The sequence below is a fragment of the Sardina pilchardus genome, chromosome 15 (genome assembly GCF_963854185.1).
Source record: "Sardina pilchardus chromosome 15, fSarPil1.1, whole genome shotgun sequence".
Taxonomy (NCBI): domain Eukaryota; kingdom Metazoa; phylum Chordata; class Actinopteri; order Clupeiformes; family Clupeidae; genus Sardina; species Sardina pilchardus.
Window position 1 is genome coordinate 15,660,120 of NC_085008.1, and position 17,871 is coordinate 15,677,990.

The following is a 17,871-nucleotide window of genomic DNA, read 5'->3' on the forward strand; positions in this document are numbered from 1 at the left end:
GGTTAAGAGTGGTGTAGGCGGAGGTGGCCAGCACAGGAGCAGAGACACTGACAGGGGGGCGCAGTGAGAGGGGCCAATCACAACTATGCCACATGTGACCAAATGCCGACTGAACTGGGCACCATACAGTTCTAATAGGAGCCAAGAACGAGACAAGTTCTGAATCTCATAATATTATTCTCATGATGTATTGCTTTTGGCAAAAACCTATATAGCCCAAAATTCATAGCTTGTCTGATGACTCAAATTACAGGTGATGAACACAAAAGTTGAAAAAAATGTGAAGAATTTGGTGTCGGAAATGTAGTGTCAAGAGGATGATTAGTCTGAGTGGCAGTTGAAGCACTTTCCCTTTTGATGAATTGTAAAATCCCCAGCGTGTCTAGGGCTGTGTGTGAAGCGCGGAGGACTCCAGGAGGACCTGTGTCTCCTGGTGCTTCCCGATCTCGTGTTGTGTTGGACTTTGCATATAGCTGTCATAGAGTCCCCCTCAACATGTGCAGTGTTTAACTCAATAAAGCCAGCAGAACAGTAGGCTAATAAGCGAGATGTAATCGTCAGTGTACCGTAATTTACAGACTATTAACCGCGGCTCATACATTGATTTTGCAAGATGTCTTTAACTATGAGGTTTATACACGGGGACAGTTAATATGGTATTGATATGGTTTTGTTTCTTTTAACTTGCATAAAACACTGCTCTGCGGCTTATACACATTGCGGCTTACACACAGGAAATTACTGTGGTTAATTGGGCTTCGTTGTGTTTTTCTCCCGGTACCTTTTTCTTCATGATGCCCGTGTCTCCCTTCATCTTGAGGTTGGTCTCCTTCTCTGCGGTGAGCAGGCGCTGGTAGTGGAGACGCAAGTCTTGGATCTCGCGGTCGCTGTCCTCCTCCATCTGCCTCTTGGACTCCTCAAACTCCCGGAGCTGCGTGCGCGCCTCCTCCTGGCACTACAGGGGGTAGAAGAAGTGTGTGTGGGGGGGGGGGGGGGGGGGCAGAGGTGTCAGAGAAACACAGGGGGACTGTGTGTGTGTGTGTGCGTAAGAGTGCATGTGTGTGCGAGAGAAAGAGAAAGAGAGAGAGAGAGAGAGAGAGAGAGAGAGTGATAGTGACACTGTGTGTGTGTGTGTGTGTGTGTGTAAGTAAGTGTACTTTTAGAACCAAGTCAAGTACAGTATATCAGATGACATACAGAATGCTCAGGAAAGCATTTTGATACCAAGGAAGGATTTGGTAGCCTGACGACGTCATACTCAATTCTTATCAGAATATGAGTCTGAAACTGCTCCATTCAGCTGCGATTATGGGGCGTGATTCAACCGATACAGTGCGGGGGGGATAGCTCTGCACTCATTGGATAGACCAAACCAAACAGAACAAGTTATTGGCTGTCAGTATCTGCGAAATCTAAGACAGAAATATGTAGCAGGGTAGGCTATGGAAAACATCCTCCTTCGTTTTTAAAAATAATTCCTTCAAACTGTATGCAATGAACAGCTGGGGAAGTGTGTCGTTAACCCAACGAGCAAACAGACATTTTCAAACAAACGGGAACAACATCACCCAAACATGCTGTTTTAACTGGGTGAAAGTGAAACTGAAGTTTTCCCACATATCCTCGTTGGTCTAAGTGTTCAGAAATAGTTGTGCGAATCCGTGATAAAACCTCCGTTTCAATAGCTAAGATAAACGAAAGGCCAAACTGCATGAACAAATTATGCATTCATAGCCATAGCGTTTCTGTTGCAATCAAAATCAACCTAAGCGAACATGGTCTCACACCCAACTCGTTGAACGAGGACGCATGCAGCCGTGAACGTCACTGCTGTTCATATGTCAATCATCACGTAAAGCCCGCCCTGTGAAATGTGATTGGTCCGAGCAGAAGTGTATCTCGAATAGTAGCAGCTGAACGGAGCAGTGCCAGACCGAAGTTCCCTGCAGAAAAAGAATGGAGGCGGGGCTAAACTTCGGTCTGGCATCCAGGCTAAGGATTTGGAGCTCTCAAGACAGTATATGAAAACCGTGAGGAAGGTCAGTCCATCCCGTCCACTTAAACAGGTGAATCAAACACCCCTCCTCTAACCCTTACTCTTCTCCCCTGCTATAGCCGTCCGTCCCCCCCCCCCCTCCTCCACACACACACCCCATATACACTCTTCTCAGTGCCTGTCAGCACGTGGAGCCGCACACTCATCGGTGTGACCTAATACGATTCACTTAACATTCCTTTTGGAGGAGAATAATATGGTGATTATGCCGGGCGGACGGCTCGGCCACTCTCCCACTGCTGCGTGCCTGCTGAGGATTGATGGCACTTGACGCGGCGTTTCCTTTAAGATTCCGCGGATGGCCCCGGCGGAACACACCCCTCACACCCCGTTCATTTGTCTTCTCAATTCCAATCAGTGTCACAGTGGGAGGTGTGTGTCTATGCGTGTGCGAGTGTGTCTGTGTGTGTGTGTGTGTGTGTGTGTGTGTGTGTGTGTGTGTGTGTGTGTGTGTGTGTGTGAGTGTGAATGTGTGTGAATGGAATACATACACACACGGGACATAGGCCCATGCAAAAATGTCACACACACACACACACACACACACACACACACACACACACACACACACACAAATAAGAATACACATTCAAATACACATATTCAGCTCAACAGAGACAAGCCACTGGTCATGAATGCACAATCAAAGAAATTCAAACTGCCTGACACAAATATGCCATCTCAAAAACCTTATCTAAAACATACTGAGATATCACAAATCCAAATGCAATTTATGCATAGAACAGAGCAGTGCATGGAGAAGGGACTCACAGCATAAGGAAAAGCTCTATCAATCTACTCACAGGGATATGCACAATCATGACAGATGGAACGTGCCTGTTGTTTCATGTTACTAAAATGAACAACCGTAATAAAACCGTAAACATATCTCTTGTCATCACCATCACTCAGCTCTGAATAATGTAAAGGATATACACAAATGATGATATGGAGAGTAATGTAGCGGGGATAAACAGCGCAATAACCCAGTAAAAACCACTCTCTGAAACATCGGCATATCACCTGAGGGGGCTAATATTCTTCATCGACAATGCCATTCTGAAACAACGTGCCAAGGGCTTAAGTCTCGACTGGGTAATTTCGCACAGCTCCGCCATGACAACCATCAGGTCTGAGGAGTGATTTTGCAGACTTGTTTTCGCTATACGCCGGCACCCCGCCAGCAGATCTCGCTCTGCCTTCTGCTCCCATAATGGCTTAAAAGCGGATACATCCTGAGTCCTGGCAGTTGCCATGAAGTTCTGGGGGACAAGAAACGTTTACAGGAGAGGACACTGCATGACTTCACAGTACTCTGCTCCACTCCACACTTCTTCATCCACCTGACCACCACCACCACCACCACCTCCACCTCCACCCACCTGCTCCAACAGCATCTCCCGCTCCTTCATGGAGCCCTCGTAGTAGAGCGTGAGGCTCTGCAGCGCCGACGCCTTCTCCTTCTCCAAGGCCTGCAGCTGGAGCTCGTAGTCCATCTGCATGCTCTGGGACTTGACCTGCAGCTCCTTGTACTTCTCATACTCCAGCAGGAGCTTCTGGCTGCTGGTGGACTCTGAGGAGAACAACGGGGCCAGGGGGGAGGACAAGAGGTGTTTAGGGGGGAGAGAATGACCAGTCCGTGTGTGGGCCCCCCCCCCCTCTCAAGACAGTCCACGCAGACAGTCTGCAGGAGGGAGCTCGGGGCCCAGTGGTGAAATATTACAGGTGTAAGCACGCTGAACGGCCCTTACAATCACATCTGTCTGATAGCGCCACGGGCTAATTACTGCACTTCTGAGGAATTAATCTGATATCATTAATGTGACATTAATCATTTACAGGGCTCTGGTAACAGAGGTGTGTGTGTGTGTGAGTGTGTGTGTGTGTGTGTGTGTGTGTGTGTGTGTGTGTGTGTGTGTGTGTGTGTGTGTGTGTGTGTGTGTATGTGTGTGAGAGATAGTAATGGCTGTGTGATAGACGGACAGAAATAGTGAGAAAAAGACTAAAAACTGAATGAATGGTGAGAGGAGAGACAAGAAGATAAAGAAGAACTCACCCAAATCCTGCACATCTTTATTGTGCTTTTCCTGAGAGTCAGTCATCACTTCCTGATGTTTGATTTCCAGTTGCCCCTTCTCTGTTGTCAGGATCTACACAATAATCAGCTACTCATCAGCTATCAAAATAACTCAAACATTTTACTTACAACTTTGTTTCATATCATCATAAATATCCAGTTATGTATGGCATCAGAATATGTTGTGGTCGTGATGGGCTGTTTGTGCACATTTGTGTTGTGTTTTGCCTTTAATCAGGGCTTGATAGTCTTTTGGGCTCCCATCATCGACATCAAGGCAGCGCTGCAATACCTAACCCTAACCCTAACCCTATACCTAGCCCTAAACCTAACTCTAACCCTAATCCTTGCCTAACCCTAGTGCCTTCCAGGCAGTGCTGCCTTAAAGTCGACGGTAGGGGCCCAAAAGACCATATATCTTCATCAATACATGGCAGTGTATCTGCTTTGATTTTGATCAGCAAATGTCACCTGGAGTTTGGTCTTCAGAGACTCCATCTGGTGATTAAACTTCTCCGTTAGGTCTTTCATCTTTTCGTTGTAGTTCATGTCTTTGAGACGGAGCTGGTAGTCGTTCTCTGTCTTCAGCTCCTCCATCCGCGTCTTCAGCTCCAGAATGATCTGGTTCTGGAATGACATTTCAGACCGGCGACAGGTACGATGATGATGATGAATGGCGATGGTGGCTCTTGTTGATGAATTCGAATGCAGTGCCATTTTCAGCTCGTTCACCTCCACCATTTACCTCAAGCTAACACAACTTTATTGTATTGTCAGTAAACAGACACTAATTTCTATTCAATTCTTTTTTTTCACAAAAGAACTCCAACACAAATTAATTGAAAGTTCTGCATGTCGGACTCATGTTGCATGTGAATGAAGTGGTGTTAAGATATCCAGTGACTCGCTCGTTTTCCGACACTTTGTAGCTGAAATTCTATCATGTACTGTATGTAGGGGCGGTCTCTGGGCGGGAACGTCTGAGGGACTTGCTATTGTCATTACCTGTCAGTCAACATAATATGCATCATTCCCCTTGGTAATTGCCTCAATTGCATCACTTAAGAGTTAAAATTATTTCAACTCAGTACCGCCCACTTTGCATCACTTGCTGTCATATCGCCTGTTGTTGCCTCAATATCGTCTGAACACATTCACATTACATGGACCATGCTTATGATTTACTTGCTCATGATTTCTTGAATTTCCCCATGGGGATCAATAAAGTATCTATCTATCTATCTACAGTATCTATCTATCTATCTATCTATCTATGTATCTGTATCTATTGATTTAGTCTACTCGTTCCTTCTGAATGGGTCTTAAGAACAGCAAGCATACAAACACTGTCTTACAAGGAACTATACCTGTTAGACAGCTACTGCACTGTGTGTATTTCTGAACAGCCCAAATAAGAGCACAGCTCCAATAACACCCCTGTTCCTCCTCTGGGCTGTAATTCTGTCTGACTTGTGTCTTTGAGTGATGATGCGGTGCTTACTGTACCTTCTCCTCCAGGTCAGACTTGGTGATGAGGATCTCCTCGGCGTAGCAGAGCTCCTTATCTCTCTTCAGGCCTCGGCCCTCCTTATCGATCAGCTTCCAGATGATCAGACAGCCGTCCTTGGACACGCTCAACAGGTACTGGTCATCAAATGTTATCATCATCTGAGCAGACCACCATGGATAGAAATAGATTTAACAGTTATATACTTTTTAAAATGACATTGTAACAGCAGAATGTATGCAATGCTATAAGGAGCAACTTGTGACTTGTGCTAATTCCCTTGAGGAAACATCCATGCAGCCTGGTACACTTTGTTTTGGAACTATCATAATTACTCTTAAACCTGACTAAAAAACAGGAACCCAAAATCATAATATCATGTACAAAATATAATGTTTTTAACATCAGCTGTAATTACTATTGTCATATATTTTAACAAAATTCTATAAATGGATGTATTTAATGAAACATATTGGGGGATTCCCAGACATGGATTAGGCTTAGTCTAAAAAGAGAATAAAAGAAAACTTCAATGATCCCCTTCAGTGAGCTTCTAGTTTAGGACTAGGCTTAATCCCTGTCCGGGACACTGGCCCGTTACGTTCCCTCCATACTAATGTTTTTATTAGTGACAAACCTTGGTGATGGCAGAGGCATGTGCCTGGTACTCAATCCACTCCCTCTGGAGAGACAGCGGGTATTTGATGGCCCGGATCGTCCCCACGGACGTGCCGGTGAAGAGAGTTCGGCCGGAACGGGACATGACAACGCTGGTGTATGTCACGTCCTCGGACCTCACCTCACGCAAGATCTGTCAGGGCGCACACACAACACACACAAAGTGCTAGGATGTGATCACACACCCTTGTTCACACACCCCATCTGCCAGCCACTGCACAGGGCTTTTGAACACTCTGGACCATATGCAGGCAGAATACTGATGGCAGTATTACAAAGTACCACAGTAGCACAACAGAAGCTCAAACACCTGGAGGGCGCTTGTCTCTCATAAAAATCTATCTGCTGGTACATTGCAAAAAAAAAAAAAATCTTCAGAGTCATATTATGTGAAGAGCCTCTCCAAACGTTATGTAGTCTAACACAGGTCTTTGCCACTGAGTTCCATAGATTTCTAATATTTTATCTTCCATGAATGCCCAGACGGAGACAATTCGGAGGGTTCCGTCAAGCCCTGTCAGGCAAACTTATTGAAAACACGTCCTGGGAGACTGAGAGCAGCGTTACTTTTTAAGAACTGTCAGATTGACAAGACCCAGCACTGATATCTGCATGAACATTTTTATGAGCTGTCTGACTTGAGTGAGGATGATAGATATATATGTGTGCCTGAGCACACACTGACTTATGAGGTAACTTAGCCCCATATTTTGATATATCACTCTGATATATTTGTTTAACTTTAACTTTTTGGTACGCATCAGAAAATAATAGAAAACAGAAATATTTCATACTGGACTTTTGACCATGCCATGACCGCAACTAGTCTCTCGCAACTATTTTACATTTCACACATACTGTACCAAAGAATGAGGTGCAAAAAAGTGATTAGGCTATCTATGACAGGTATCTCACCTGGCAGTCCTGGATTTCTTTGAGCGTGAAGTCGGTGCCCACAACAAATATGGATTTGCTGTCGGGCGACAGGCTTATCCCGGTGTAGCTGCAGGACTTGAGGACGCTCTCGGTCTCGCGCTGGCCCGTCAGCGTGTTCCACTCGTACACGGCACCGTCCATGCCACAGGACACCAGGCGGCTGTCGTCACCACTCCAGATGATGGAGCGTACCTGCGGACATGGATAGGGTGGCAGGGAGATCATGAGACCCTCATCGCCTGTGTCATTTTAGTGGATTCGCCGGAATCTATTGATATAATCAGTGGTAATGATCCCACAATTATCTTGGCACATCTTGTGCTTCTGAGTTCTAAGAGAAGATCACCAGAAGATACTCTATTAGACATACATTCATTATCTATTCTTCATACATAACCTATCATGATCTTAACATACTTTATTCTCACTATTGCAAGAGCAGAGAGAGGAGAGGAGGAAACTTCTTTAGTAGCACAGTCAGTCTTTTGATAACACCCTTCTCTATCCATCTCTTCTCCTCTTTTATTATAAGTGTCTGTTTCTTTTCAGTCTCAAGGAACACCTTTGGGGTATTTTGTATTATCTGAGCAATCACAAAGCTATTCTTCTCTCTCTTTTTATCATTCGGTGCTTGGTGAGAGCATAAAAATGTCAAAAGCCGCAATGTAGTTAAAACCAAGTGTGCATTCATTATGGGGTTGTGTCAGCCATGGGGGGGAAAAAATCAAGTTTTACAGAGCAGATCAATCAAGCAATTTAGTTAGCTTGTGAGACTAATCCAAAAGCACATTTTTCTCTGGGCTTCAGAGACCAAATCAATTGAATTGTCAATGTTTTTTTTCTATTCCCAACAAGTGTCTAAAGCCAGCAAAGCTCAGGACAAATATATCTTTGCAAGCACTTTACAAACATTAATCTCCCCACCTACCAAAGAAACTTTTAAATAGTCTTTTTTTCTGTTTTAAATCAGGGTTTTTCACTCCGTATAAACAAGGGTGTTGTTGACACAGCTGTCAGGTTTCATCTTCAGCTGTTTTCATCTCCAATCAGTCCATGTTTCTTTGAGGTCTGAAAACTGTTGATTGAGTTCAATCAAGTGTACTCCCGACGGGATGGAAACCTGAGGCTGGCTAGACAGCCCAGTCTGAAGCCTACTCAGAGCTCAGACAGACAATAGTGGGAGAATTTCTATATTTTTCCAACAAATTCACATCAGTCCACATCCGCTAAAGTATGTATCCATTCACTAGTGATGTCCTGATACCAAAATGATGGCTTTGATATAAAACCATGCCTAAGTATCTTGACATCAATACTGAAACGATACCATGGCAAAACATTAAATGTCATTAATAAAAGCAATAGAATAGGCCTAGATGACAGAACTTAACATTCTTCTTTTTTTAAAATGAAATGTGGCTTGAATTAAAACCAGCAATCTACCACGCTGCCAGTCTTACCTTGCCGTTATGCCCCTTCAGGTTGAGGGTGTTCTCAAAGGTGGTAGTGGAGAAAATGTGGATGACGTTGCCATTGACAGCAGCAAACATGTGTCCACCATTACTAAAAGCACACTGCAGAGAGAAGGGGGAAAATGAGAGTATAAAGGAGACATATGCAAAACAAAATGATAATTTTATGGAGAAATGACATGGGATACTTTTACTCATCTGTACCACTAACTGGATGTAACATTGCTAACCTCTTTGCAGCCTCGCACGGTGAACTCCTTGAAGGTCCTGATATCGTCAATGAGCAGGTTCATCAGACGTAGCTTGCTGGAGAAACCCACCAACACGTAGAGGCCGCAGGGGTGCAGAGCAATGCTGAAGGCCTCTTCCTGGAACTCCTTGTAAAGCTCAAGGGTGCTAAAGATGAGTATGAGAAAGTTGAACATAAAAACACTCTACCATTTGAAACTAAAATGGCTTAAATCTAATTACAGTTATGTGTATAATACAATTCTACATACTAAATACAATTATGTGTATTTTCATAATAACATTTTTGACAAGGGCTTTCTGTAAATACAGATGGGATGCAATGAAATTTAAACGATAAGAATAACCAATACAGATGCTGCTGCTAGACAACCATGAGTGACAATCTCCGTACTTTGTCTCAAAGTTCCATATGCGCACCGACTGGTCCAGTGAGCAGGTGGCGATGATGGGCTTGCGCATGCAGACAGACAGGCCGGTGATGCTTCCGGAGTGGAAGGAGTGGGACAGGTGCTCAAAGTGAGCCAGCTCACCCTGTCAAGGGGACATACTCAGCATGCGCTCGCATACTCTGAAGCATCATTGATCTATTAGTTAAAACACTCTCTGCTCTGATTAAAAGTAATTATGCACCCGGTACACAGATGTGCATTTCTGATGTGGTTGTGTGAACTAATGAAAAATAAATAAAAAATCAACAACAACAACAAAAACCATACACACTTCAGAAATAGTTTGTTCTAAAAAATGCATTTCCACAAACACATTAAAAAAAGTAAGCACATCATAACCTATTGTAGTACACAAACAGAATTGGATCAGACACTTCCAAACTCGGGGCATCTGGGGCCATTGTAGAAGATGGGTCGAAATGCTAGCGTACCATTAAGAAGTGCATCTTAAGCCAAAGGGATGTACTGTATGATGGCTGAAAGGGATCAAACAGAGTTCTGCACTGACCTTGCTCATCTCCGCAGTGGACAAGGTTAAGCTGTAGAGCTGGTTGAAGTCTGTGCTGGTCACCACAGTCTCCTCTGTTGGGCTGATGACCAACGACATGATCTGCTGCTGCTCCGCACGCCCTGGGTCACTCCTGCAGGGGTCCTGGGGAATCTGAGCGAGAATATACACACGTGCAAAATAAACGAACACAGACAAATGACGCACTGACACCATGCATGTACACACACATTCTCTCTCACACGCACGCACGCACGCACGCACGCACGCACACACACACACACACACACACACTACTGGACAGAAACAGACATGTGCATACAGAATACAGTACATACATGCATACATGCATGACATTAAAAAATCAAACCAGTAGAGGGTGCCATAAACTGCACAATTACACTGACACAGCAACACACAACAATAACCCTAGCAAGCCTAGACAAAGCCATACAAACAGGAACATACCAAATCATCCCACCAACAAACAAGTGTTACCCGGATTTCTCTGGTTTTCCTGTAGTGGTCATTTTCTTCAGTTCTCTCAAACAGCAGGACTTTCCCGGGACCAGCAGCACAGGCAAACCCTTTAGAATATGCCGTGATGACTGTTACACGTGGCATCTCTGTCTGGATATCCATCTCTTTCTGCCTGGTAGACCTACATCAAGAACAATGGTGAATCACACTGAAATTCCTCTAGGCATAAATTATTGTAATCAAGGACAATGGCACAGCTCATTATGTGCAACATTGTATTTGCTTGTGCATCATCCAATATCTGTGCGACATTGTCATCTATCAGATAGTAGTTCCCACCAGTGGTGTAGAATCTCTAAATTTCTTCTTAACTATTTGCTCACATTTGGTATATAAGCCTACATGTACCGGTACCATGTACAGGCACTATGTATCATCAGAGACGTTCAAATAAGTCGACACATTTACTCATCCCCCATTGAAATGCATGGAGTTAGTTTGTAACACCTATATGGCATTGTCTTGTGTACACATATCCCGTGCCTTCCATGGCAAAAAAGTCAACATGTGAATACATTGCGCCAATCATGTGGTGTGTAAATACATCGTGCCAATCACACACTGAAGCAAGGTTGGTGTCATGAAGCTTCGAGCGCATTTGTGAAATAGATGCCCGATAAGTGGCCAAAATGCATTGGAATAATAGCCGCTGAGTGGAGAGACTTGCCTAAAAGGACTTAAGTATCATGGCATGTGTTGGGATGCTCAGTGAGATGTAGCCAATGAAGACATAGTCCCTGCTAAATCTTTTTCAGCCATTGCTACTTTTATGTTTTATGTAACAATCAAAAACTTGATTACCTCAAAGAGGCTTAGGAAATTTGACACTACATCAGAGGAGATGCATCAGGTGGTGTCTGCTTGGACTGCCAGAGGTTATGGGCCCTTCTCATTCGTCTTTTTATCTATCCTCCCTTCCTTCCTTCCTCGGTCCTCCGGCTCGTTCCCACTGATCTATAAACAACACTGGATAGACTATCCCATCTTTGCCGCCCCATCATTCTTTATCTCTCTAGATCAGTGGGAACTAGGACCGAGGAAGGAAGGGAGGATAGATAAAAAGACGAATGTGAAGGGCCCTGTGTAGGCCTAGTGCAAATGCCAGAGATGGGAGGTACGTAGCAGTACAAATATGAAGCACATCATTAGGAGACATACAGTACCTTCTCCGCGTGTTGTCTGCTGGCCCCTCGGAGGCTTTGGGGGCCACACTCATGTCCCAGCGCAGGTCGCCCGACTCAAACACCATCAGCCTGCCTTTCTCTGTGCCTGCGATAATGCGGTCCTCCGAGACCCAGGCATGGGACAGAATGTTCTGGGAGTCCAGTTTCTGAAAGGCGATCTGTTTAAGGATGCCCTCCATGAAGCGGAAGATCTTTAGGACCCCATAACCAGTCACACAGACCTGTGTGTTGTCATACGGGCTGAAGCTGACCTGGAGGAAAATGTTGCTTAGGTTAGTTTACTGTATGTCTTTAGTGTATCAAATCAATATGAGTTTCAAACAACTCACTACAACTAATCTGAATGTGTTTTCTCCTACATTCACTATTAAAATGATTGCTGTTCAATACTATCTCGCGTTTTACAGCCTGCAATAAACCTGCCAATATAAATAACTTCTTCTCATTAGTCTGTGGGCTAGGAGGGCTCCACATGCACAACGCCCCCCCTACCCCCACCCCACTACTGAACTTCATGATATTTTCTTGTAGCCCTAGTCCCAAATTTTGAGTCAATATCGACTAATTTAGGTAGAACTACAGTACATATTTGGAATGTGATATAATCTAAATGTTAAATAATGATTTAGCAAATAGCCTGTTATGCTATAATATAGGATATTTTGCATATATTGCATATATTATGCAACATTTAGTCCATAAGCCAGTGGAGATGCCGTGAGAGGGCAGCAAACCAAACCTGATTTATTTTTGCTTGTCTATGCCCCCACATGATGAAATGTGCAATGGAAGAATACAAGAAAATACTGTGATAAGCAGTTAGGTGTGTCTGATATTGTGACCTGTTGAGTTTCTGAAATTGTTGGGTGCCTTTCAGGGGAATTGGGGGTGGAGTTTAGGTGGTGTGTGGGTGTGCAGGTGCCAGTGTGAAGGACATAAGGTTGGTTCTGTAAGTGCTCTTATCCAGAGTTCTCGCGTCTGGTTTACTACCAGGTTACTCTTAACAGTGAGTTGGCTCAAACAGTAACTCGGTTGTTATTATAGGCTATGCTTGGTTAAGTATTTAATGTAAAAATGGCTACAGTGAAAAACGTCCATAAGAGGATGGCTACCACTAGCCTAAGATTTTGAATCTGCGTAGGCTGTTATTAGGCCTAGGCCGGCCTACGGATTGAGCGGGAAAGACCGAGGCACCAATATCGCGCACTAACACGGTAGGCCTAACTGTTGGAACTTGGAACTATACGTTTAGCCTCATAAAATAGGTGGCGCTAAGAAAAGTCTCGAGAGAGAGAAGAAAATAAATGCATACTCGAGGCCTGCCAATCTTTCGGCAATATCTTAAACTTGAGGGTCAAGTTAGGCCTAGCCTACCCATGTTTTTAGAGGCACCTTCTCTCAAACAGCCTATAGGCCTACCTGAGATATGGGATTAGTAATGATGGTAGTCTTGACTGTGGCCATGATCTTTTGCCTCTCCCACATCCAGTAGAAGAGGATCCAGTCCGGACCAGCCGACTGTGCGATGAAGTATTTAGAGTCCGGGGAAAAACTCATGGACACAAACTCAACGTCGGCCAGGTCGCCACCCGTAAGCACTTTTCTCTTACGGCACTGTTCATGCTGCAGGTCGTAGACGGTGATTACTGGCCGCTCCCCGCGTTCTGACACGGCCAGGTAGCGCTTGTTTGGGCTGATGGCCAGTGCATACATGCCATGGCTTTTCTCCAGACCTGCAAAGGAAGACATGATGGAGCGTTCATGTGTCACTAATAAAGGTCTGTCCATTTGTTCTGGGCAGTTTGATTATCTGTTGTTTCAGTAAGTCTTAACAGTAGGCCTAGGCCAAGCCTCTAGTCATGTGTAGCCTATCCTGTATGTCTATTCAGAGTTGGTTAAAAATAAATAGCCTATCTTAACTTTTTCAAACTAAATTAATTAAATGTACAATTCCAGTGGTTTTGAGTTGAAAATGGATTATTGGTCTACTGAAGAGCACATGAGGTTTGCATTAGATAGCCTAGGCCTACTTTAGTCTAGGTCTACAGTAGCCTACATATTACATAATAGGCCTATTAGCATGTGTTAAATTATTTCTAACCGTTTTAGACATCTTCAATGAGAACAGAAAAGGGAATATGGCCCTGGTAAATTATTAACAAAACTTAAATTCAGACATTTTAAACCCAATGTACCTGGTATGAATTTCTGACATTTCTGGTCAATGTTGTAGCGCACACAGTTGTTTCCAGAGGGGAAGATGACAGTTTGTTCATCAACGCAGCAAACGTTGTTAGCCACTCCAGTCCTCAGCCCAAAGATGTGGTGACACTGGGGCACCAAGGCAGCCATTGCTAAACTGTGTCACGTCAAGGTTAGTGACTTCACTGCCAAGTGGAGAAGAAAACCAATTTAAAATGGCTTGTGATCATTAGTCAGCCACTGAGGCTTCTTAAGTCTGATTAATATCTCCAAGACTGCATTGATTATTTTGACTTCTTTCAACTGCACATCCTCTGCAAAATGTAGAGAGCTCTTATTTGTGAGACATTTGAGGTTTTAGTTCATCTTTCCTTCTGATGGTTTACTTACGGTTTTGGAGGACCAACATAGAAACTCACCTTATGAAAGTGAACAGGAGTGCTCACAGGTGTTCTATTGGAATGGATGAGCATTGTTGGTTTTGTTGCCATGGAATACATATAATTATGTTCATCACAATGAAAAGTACAGTGTTATGCAATGACAAAGGAAAATCTGACTAAGTAGGAGTAGGCATAAAACTCACGTATAATACTGTCCTTCTCATTGAGTGGCAAGAAGTTAACAAATAAAGCAGGCGCTTTTGTCCAAAGCGACATTCAGATAAAAACAATATAATAATAATTAAATTTAACAGTGAACAATTTAAAAGGTTGGTCAGACTACATTGGGGAGATTAGCAATAATAAACAAATATCAATTCAAGCAATAACCTAATGAAAATAAACATAGAACAATTAATAAAGAACCTTGATTGGGTTGTGTTAGACATTAGGCTGCACAAGGTTTGTCCTCATGTATAGCCTTTTTATAATAGTGCACATGCACATAAGGCTATTTCTGTTCTACAAAGTCAATACTAGTGCACAGTATGTAACCAACGCGCATTTGCAGATGGGATTAGCACATGAATGGTTGCACTGTTTTGTTACATTACTTTAATAAATGGTCTTTTCCTTGTAATGGTTCAGGCTTTATGGATTGACTAAAACAAGTAATATAAAAGTAATCCTCCAGTATAATGACTACACTGGCATAAATACAGAGCTGCAGATGGCAAATTGTTATTGAATTTTGGGACACACATTTGAACATGTAATTCAGGTCCTTATGATTGATCATATGCCATGGCATGGCATTCATATTGATCATTATTTATGTAGCCTTTTGATCAGTCAATATTGCTAATACGATACGATTTACTGACACAATTGTATATTTCGGTGAGACTGGTTTATACTTTGTGATTTTATTTAGCATAAACAAGAAAAAACAGTTATATTGGGCTATCTATCATATCTATCATTACGAGACATTCAACCTAAAGGGTAAGCAAATAGAAACAACATGAATACATGGTTGTCTGTCAACAGTCTTTGATTTATAGAGTAGCCATTCCTTGTGTCGGCAGTGTGACCTTCAGCGCAGGTTTTGGGTCTGTTCTTTGAGGCGCCACGCAGCATCCATGTACTTGGTGATTTCGGAGTTCTGCCGGGGGAAGTTGAGTCTCCGGTCGCTGCGGTCAGACACGATCTGAGAGGAGGAACAAAGACCACAAATGAGACCGAGTTTGCTGTGAGGCATTTTAGTAAAATCGATACATGTAACGAGTCTAAGCAAGTTGATCTGAAAAATAATCAGTGGAAGTTAATATAACAAAGGCATATTTGGTAGTATCATTGGAATAGCATTTTCAGTGGAAATGAACAATGTCAGGGGCCTACAACTGTAGCTCTCAATGAACCACAACATCAGTATTTGTCCACATATCATGTCTTATCACTCTCTTGAGCCAGTAAAGGATTTTCATCGAACATAGGCCTACCATACCTTGAGCCTTAAGTCATCTTTACAGTTGGACCTGATTGATTTGGTACTCAATGCCATGGGGGTCACACAAACCCCTACTGTTTTTTCATGGAATTGCCCTAGCAGATTGAAGGATCTTCCTGACACCTAATCACTACAAAGGCTACTGACAAGATGTAACATGAATTGAGTCATGTCCCACCTTCCACACTATGCAGCAGGGTGCAGATTGCAGCTAGTCCTATATTGAATACTGGTGAAAGTAGGCCTACACAGCTTATAGCCTACATTTTGTTTTGTACCATTACAGGGAAATAGTTTAGTCTTTTATTTTCCAAAACTATTGGTATGACAGACATGCCCTACTGTACCTTACTTGCCATGCATGGTAGTATAGGCCCAATGGTTTTTAATCTCTATGAAACTACGGTTCCAGCCATTCCAAATATGCTTTCACTAGCCAATGTATCTCCCCTTTCAACCCCATTTCCTTATTCGTTCAGAAGTATACTGATTTTAGTCCTACCAGAGGAGTAGATATCCAGCCAACCTCTTGGCTTTCCGTCATTGGGTAAGTGTACTTCTTAGTTGGTTCTAGGTGCGCTCCATGGATTATCTTTAGGAATGCAGCTGTAGTGTTGTTAACAAAAGGCAGATGACTTGTCACTATGTGGCCGTGCAATCATGCAAAAGTTAAAGTAAAGTTTGTTGCAAACAGTCTCGAGTGGCCCATTCAGCAAATGCCTCCTGAGCCTCACATTAGGCCTAAGTTTACTTACGATCCTCCTCCACTTGCTCGTGAGTGTTCGTCGACATAGGCTTATCCGTCAAAACATGAACTAAAGTAAAAGGCAGAACATGTAACGTTAAAGTTCACATTACAGTAATATTAACATAATTGAAACATTGATAGAATAGTCAGGAAATAGAAAAGAACCTCGTAATTTGCATACGTTTCTTGTATGGGTTGATGCTGAACTTTGTATACAGCTTCTGAGATCTATGTTCTTTCAAAATCGTCTCGACGTGGATGGCATTCTGGTGAACGATGTCAATGGGATCCTTTTCCTTAGCTTTTTTTTCTGCCATGTTAAATCAAGATTCGCTCTTTTGCCAAAACAGTGCGGAGTCGCTGAAATCACAAAACGACTGTCCTCGTCAGATTTCCGAGTCCTGTTGCCAAGCAGCGGTAAACAGACTCTAAATGGCTAGGATTTTTTTCCACAAGAGGGCGCACTAACACTTCTGATTTATACAGTACTGTCTAGACTGCTTTGTGGACGGATGTTTTCTCGTGCTGGTGTCTTTGTGTTCTTCCATGTCTTTCCATGTCTGTCCATGTCTGTCCAAAATGCAGCCCATTTATCAATAATAGTGAAATATCCTTCTTTGAAATCTATCTGCAACGAAACATGGGGTGGAGTGGATAAAAATCATATTCTTAGGAAATTAATTACAAAAAACAGTTACATACAAAATGTTATAATGCAAATGCATTACTTTGCCATTTTAAAATAAATCAGTGTGAAAGTCTAATGCATTAGCGTTGCTAGGAATTGGGCTACATTTTGCCATAATTGATCTGGTTTGGATTTTATTCAGCAAATGTTGGCATTAACATGCCAGCTTTTCTCCTAGAAATGTATCCAAAATATTTATTTATATATTGTGGCTTTCGTCTTGACTTTATTTTCTGCCATTTCAATCTTGTTTTTGTTTGTTTGTTTAGTTTTGTGTCGTTTTAAGTTAGTGCATATTTTGGTTGTTAGCTTATATCCTTGCTTGACAAGTTTATGGCAGTGTCTGCTCCTTCATGGACAAAAACATATTTTGAACATGATCCTGTTCATTCCAGGTTACGTTTAAATACCATTGAGGGCCACCCCCCCCCCCCCCCCCCCTCCTCTTTATTTCCAAATGCGCTCTAATAAAGAAAGAAAGAAGAAAATAGTAAAATTGAAGAAAGAACACTGTGCCACTCTTATTTTCATCCCAGGGCTGTTTGCTCTATGGGGTGAATTGTGCGGGTGTGCGGTTCACATCATGTCAAGTTACCTCGTTTACACAGAGCCCTGTCACAGTGTCCAACCAAGTTAACATCACAGAAGCCATTTTGTCAAGATGAAGTCTTGCTTTTTTTT

At 43.0% G+C, this 17,871-nt stretch overlaps 2 protein-coding genes and 1 long non-coding RNA gene across 3 annotated transcripts in view; 1 reads left to right on the forward strand and 2 right to left on the reverse strand.

Annotated features, from left to right (window-relative positions):
* The window catches only part of LOC134102151 (cilia- and flagella-associated protein 57-like), a 20,895-nt gene extending 6,826 nt beyond the window's left edge, over nucleotides 1-14,069 (reverse strand). The window contains exons 1-15 of the mRNA XM_062556158.1: nucleotides 13,855-14,069; nucleotides 13,079-13,392; nucleotides 11,639-11,910; nucleotides 10,434-10,596; nucleotides 9,936-10,088; nucleotides 9,370-9,509; nucleotides 8,957-9,122; nucleotides 8,715-8,828; nucleotides 7,234-7,446; nucleotides 6,278-6,451; nucleotides 5,640-5,801; nucleotides 4,605-4,760; nucleotides 4,113-4,206; nucleotides 3,439-3,629; nucleotides 782-955 (exon numbers count right to left, since the gene is read on the reverse strand). Coding sequence (XP_062412142.1) covers nucleotides 782-955; nucleotides 3,439-3,629; nucleotides 4,113-4,206; nucleotides 4,605-4,760; nucleotides 5,640-5,801; nucleotides 6,278-6,451; nucleotides 7,234-7,446; nucleotides 8,715-8,828; nucleotides 8,957-9,122; nucleotides 9,370-9,509; nucleotides 9,936-10,088; nucleotides 10,434-10,596; nucleotides 11,639-11,910; nucleotides 13,079-13,392; nucleotides 13,855-14,011 — 2,643 coding nt within the window. The 5' untranslated portion in view covers nucleotides 14,012-14,069. The remainder of the gene's footprint in view (nucleotides 1-781; nucleotides 956-3,438; nucleotides 3,630-4,112; nucleotides 4,207-4,604; nucleotides 4,761-5,639; nucleotides 5,802-6,277; nucleotides 6,452-7,233; nucleotides 7,447-8,714; nucleotides 8,829-8,956; nucleotides 9,123-9,369; nucleotides 9,510-9,935; nucleotides 10,089-10,433; nucleotides 10,597-11,638; nucleotides 11,911-13,078; nucleotides 13,393-13,854) is intronic.
* Nucleotides 12,648-13,457, forward strand: LOC134102152 (uncharacterized). Its single transcript, XR_009941485.1, has 2 exons — nucleotides 12,648-12,873; nucleotides 13,152-13,457. It is a non-coding gene; the product is annotated as an uncharacterized LOC134102152 (long non-coding RNA).
* A 900-nt stretch (nucleotides 14,070-14,969) lies between the features above and the next one.
* Nucleotides 14,970-16,895, reverse strand: cfap144 (cilia and flagella associated protein 144). The gene is made up of 4 exons (XM_062556627.1): nucleotides 16,684-16,895; nucleotides 16,510-16,569; nucleotides 16,257-16,360; nucleotides 14,970-15,454 (listed from the first exon to the last, which is right to left on the reverse strand). Exons 1-4 carry the CDS (start codon nucleotides 16,817-16,819, stop codon nucleotides 15,341-15,343), a joined length of 414 nt encoding a protein of 137 aa, XP_062412611.1. The 5' UTR covers nucleotides 16,820-16,895; the 3' UTR covers nucleotides 14,970-15,340.
* Between the last annotated feature and the right edge of the window lie 976 nt (nucleotides 16,896-17,871).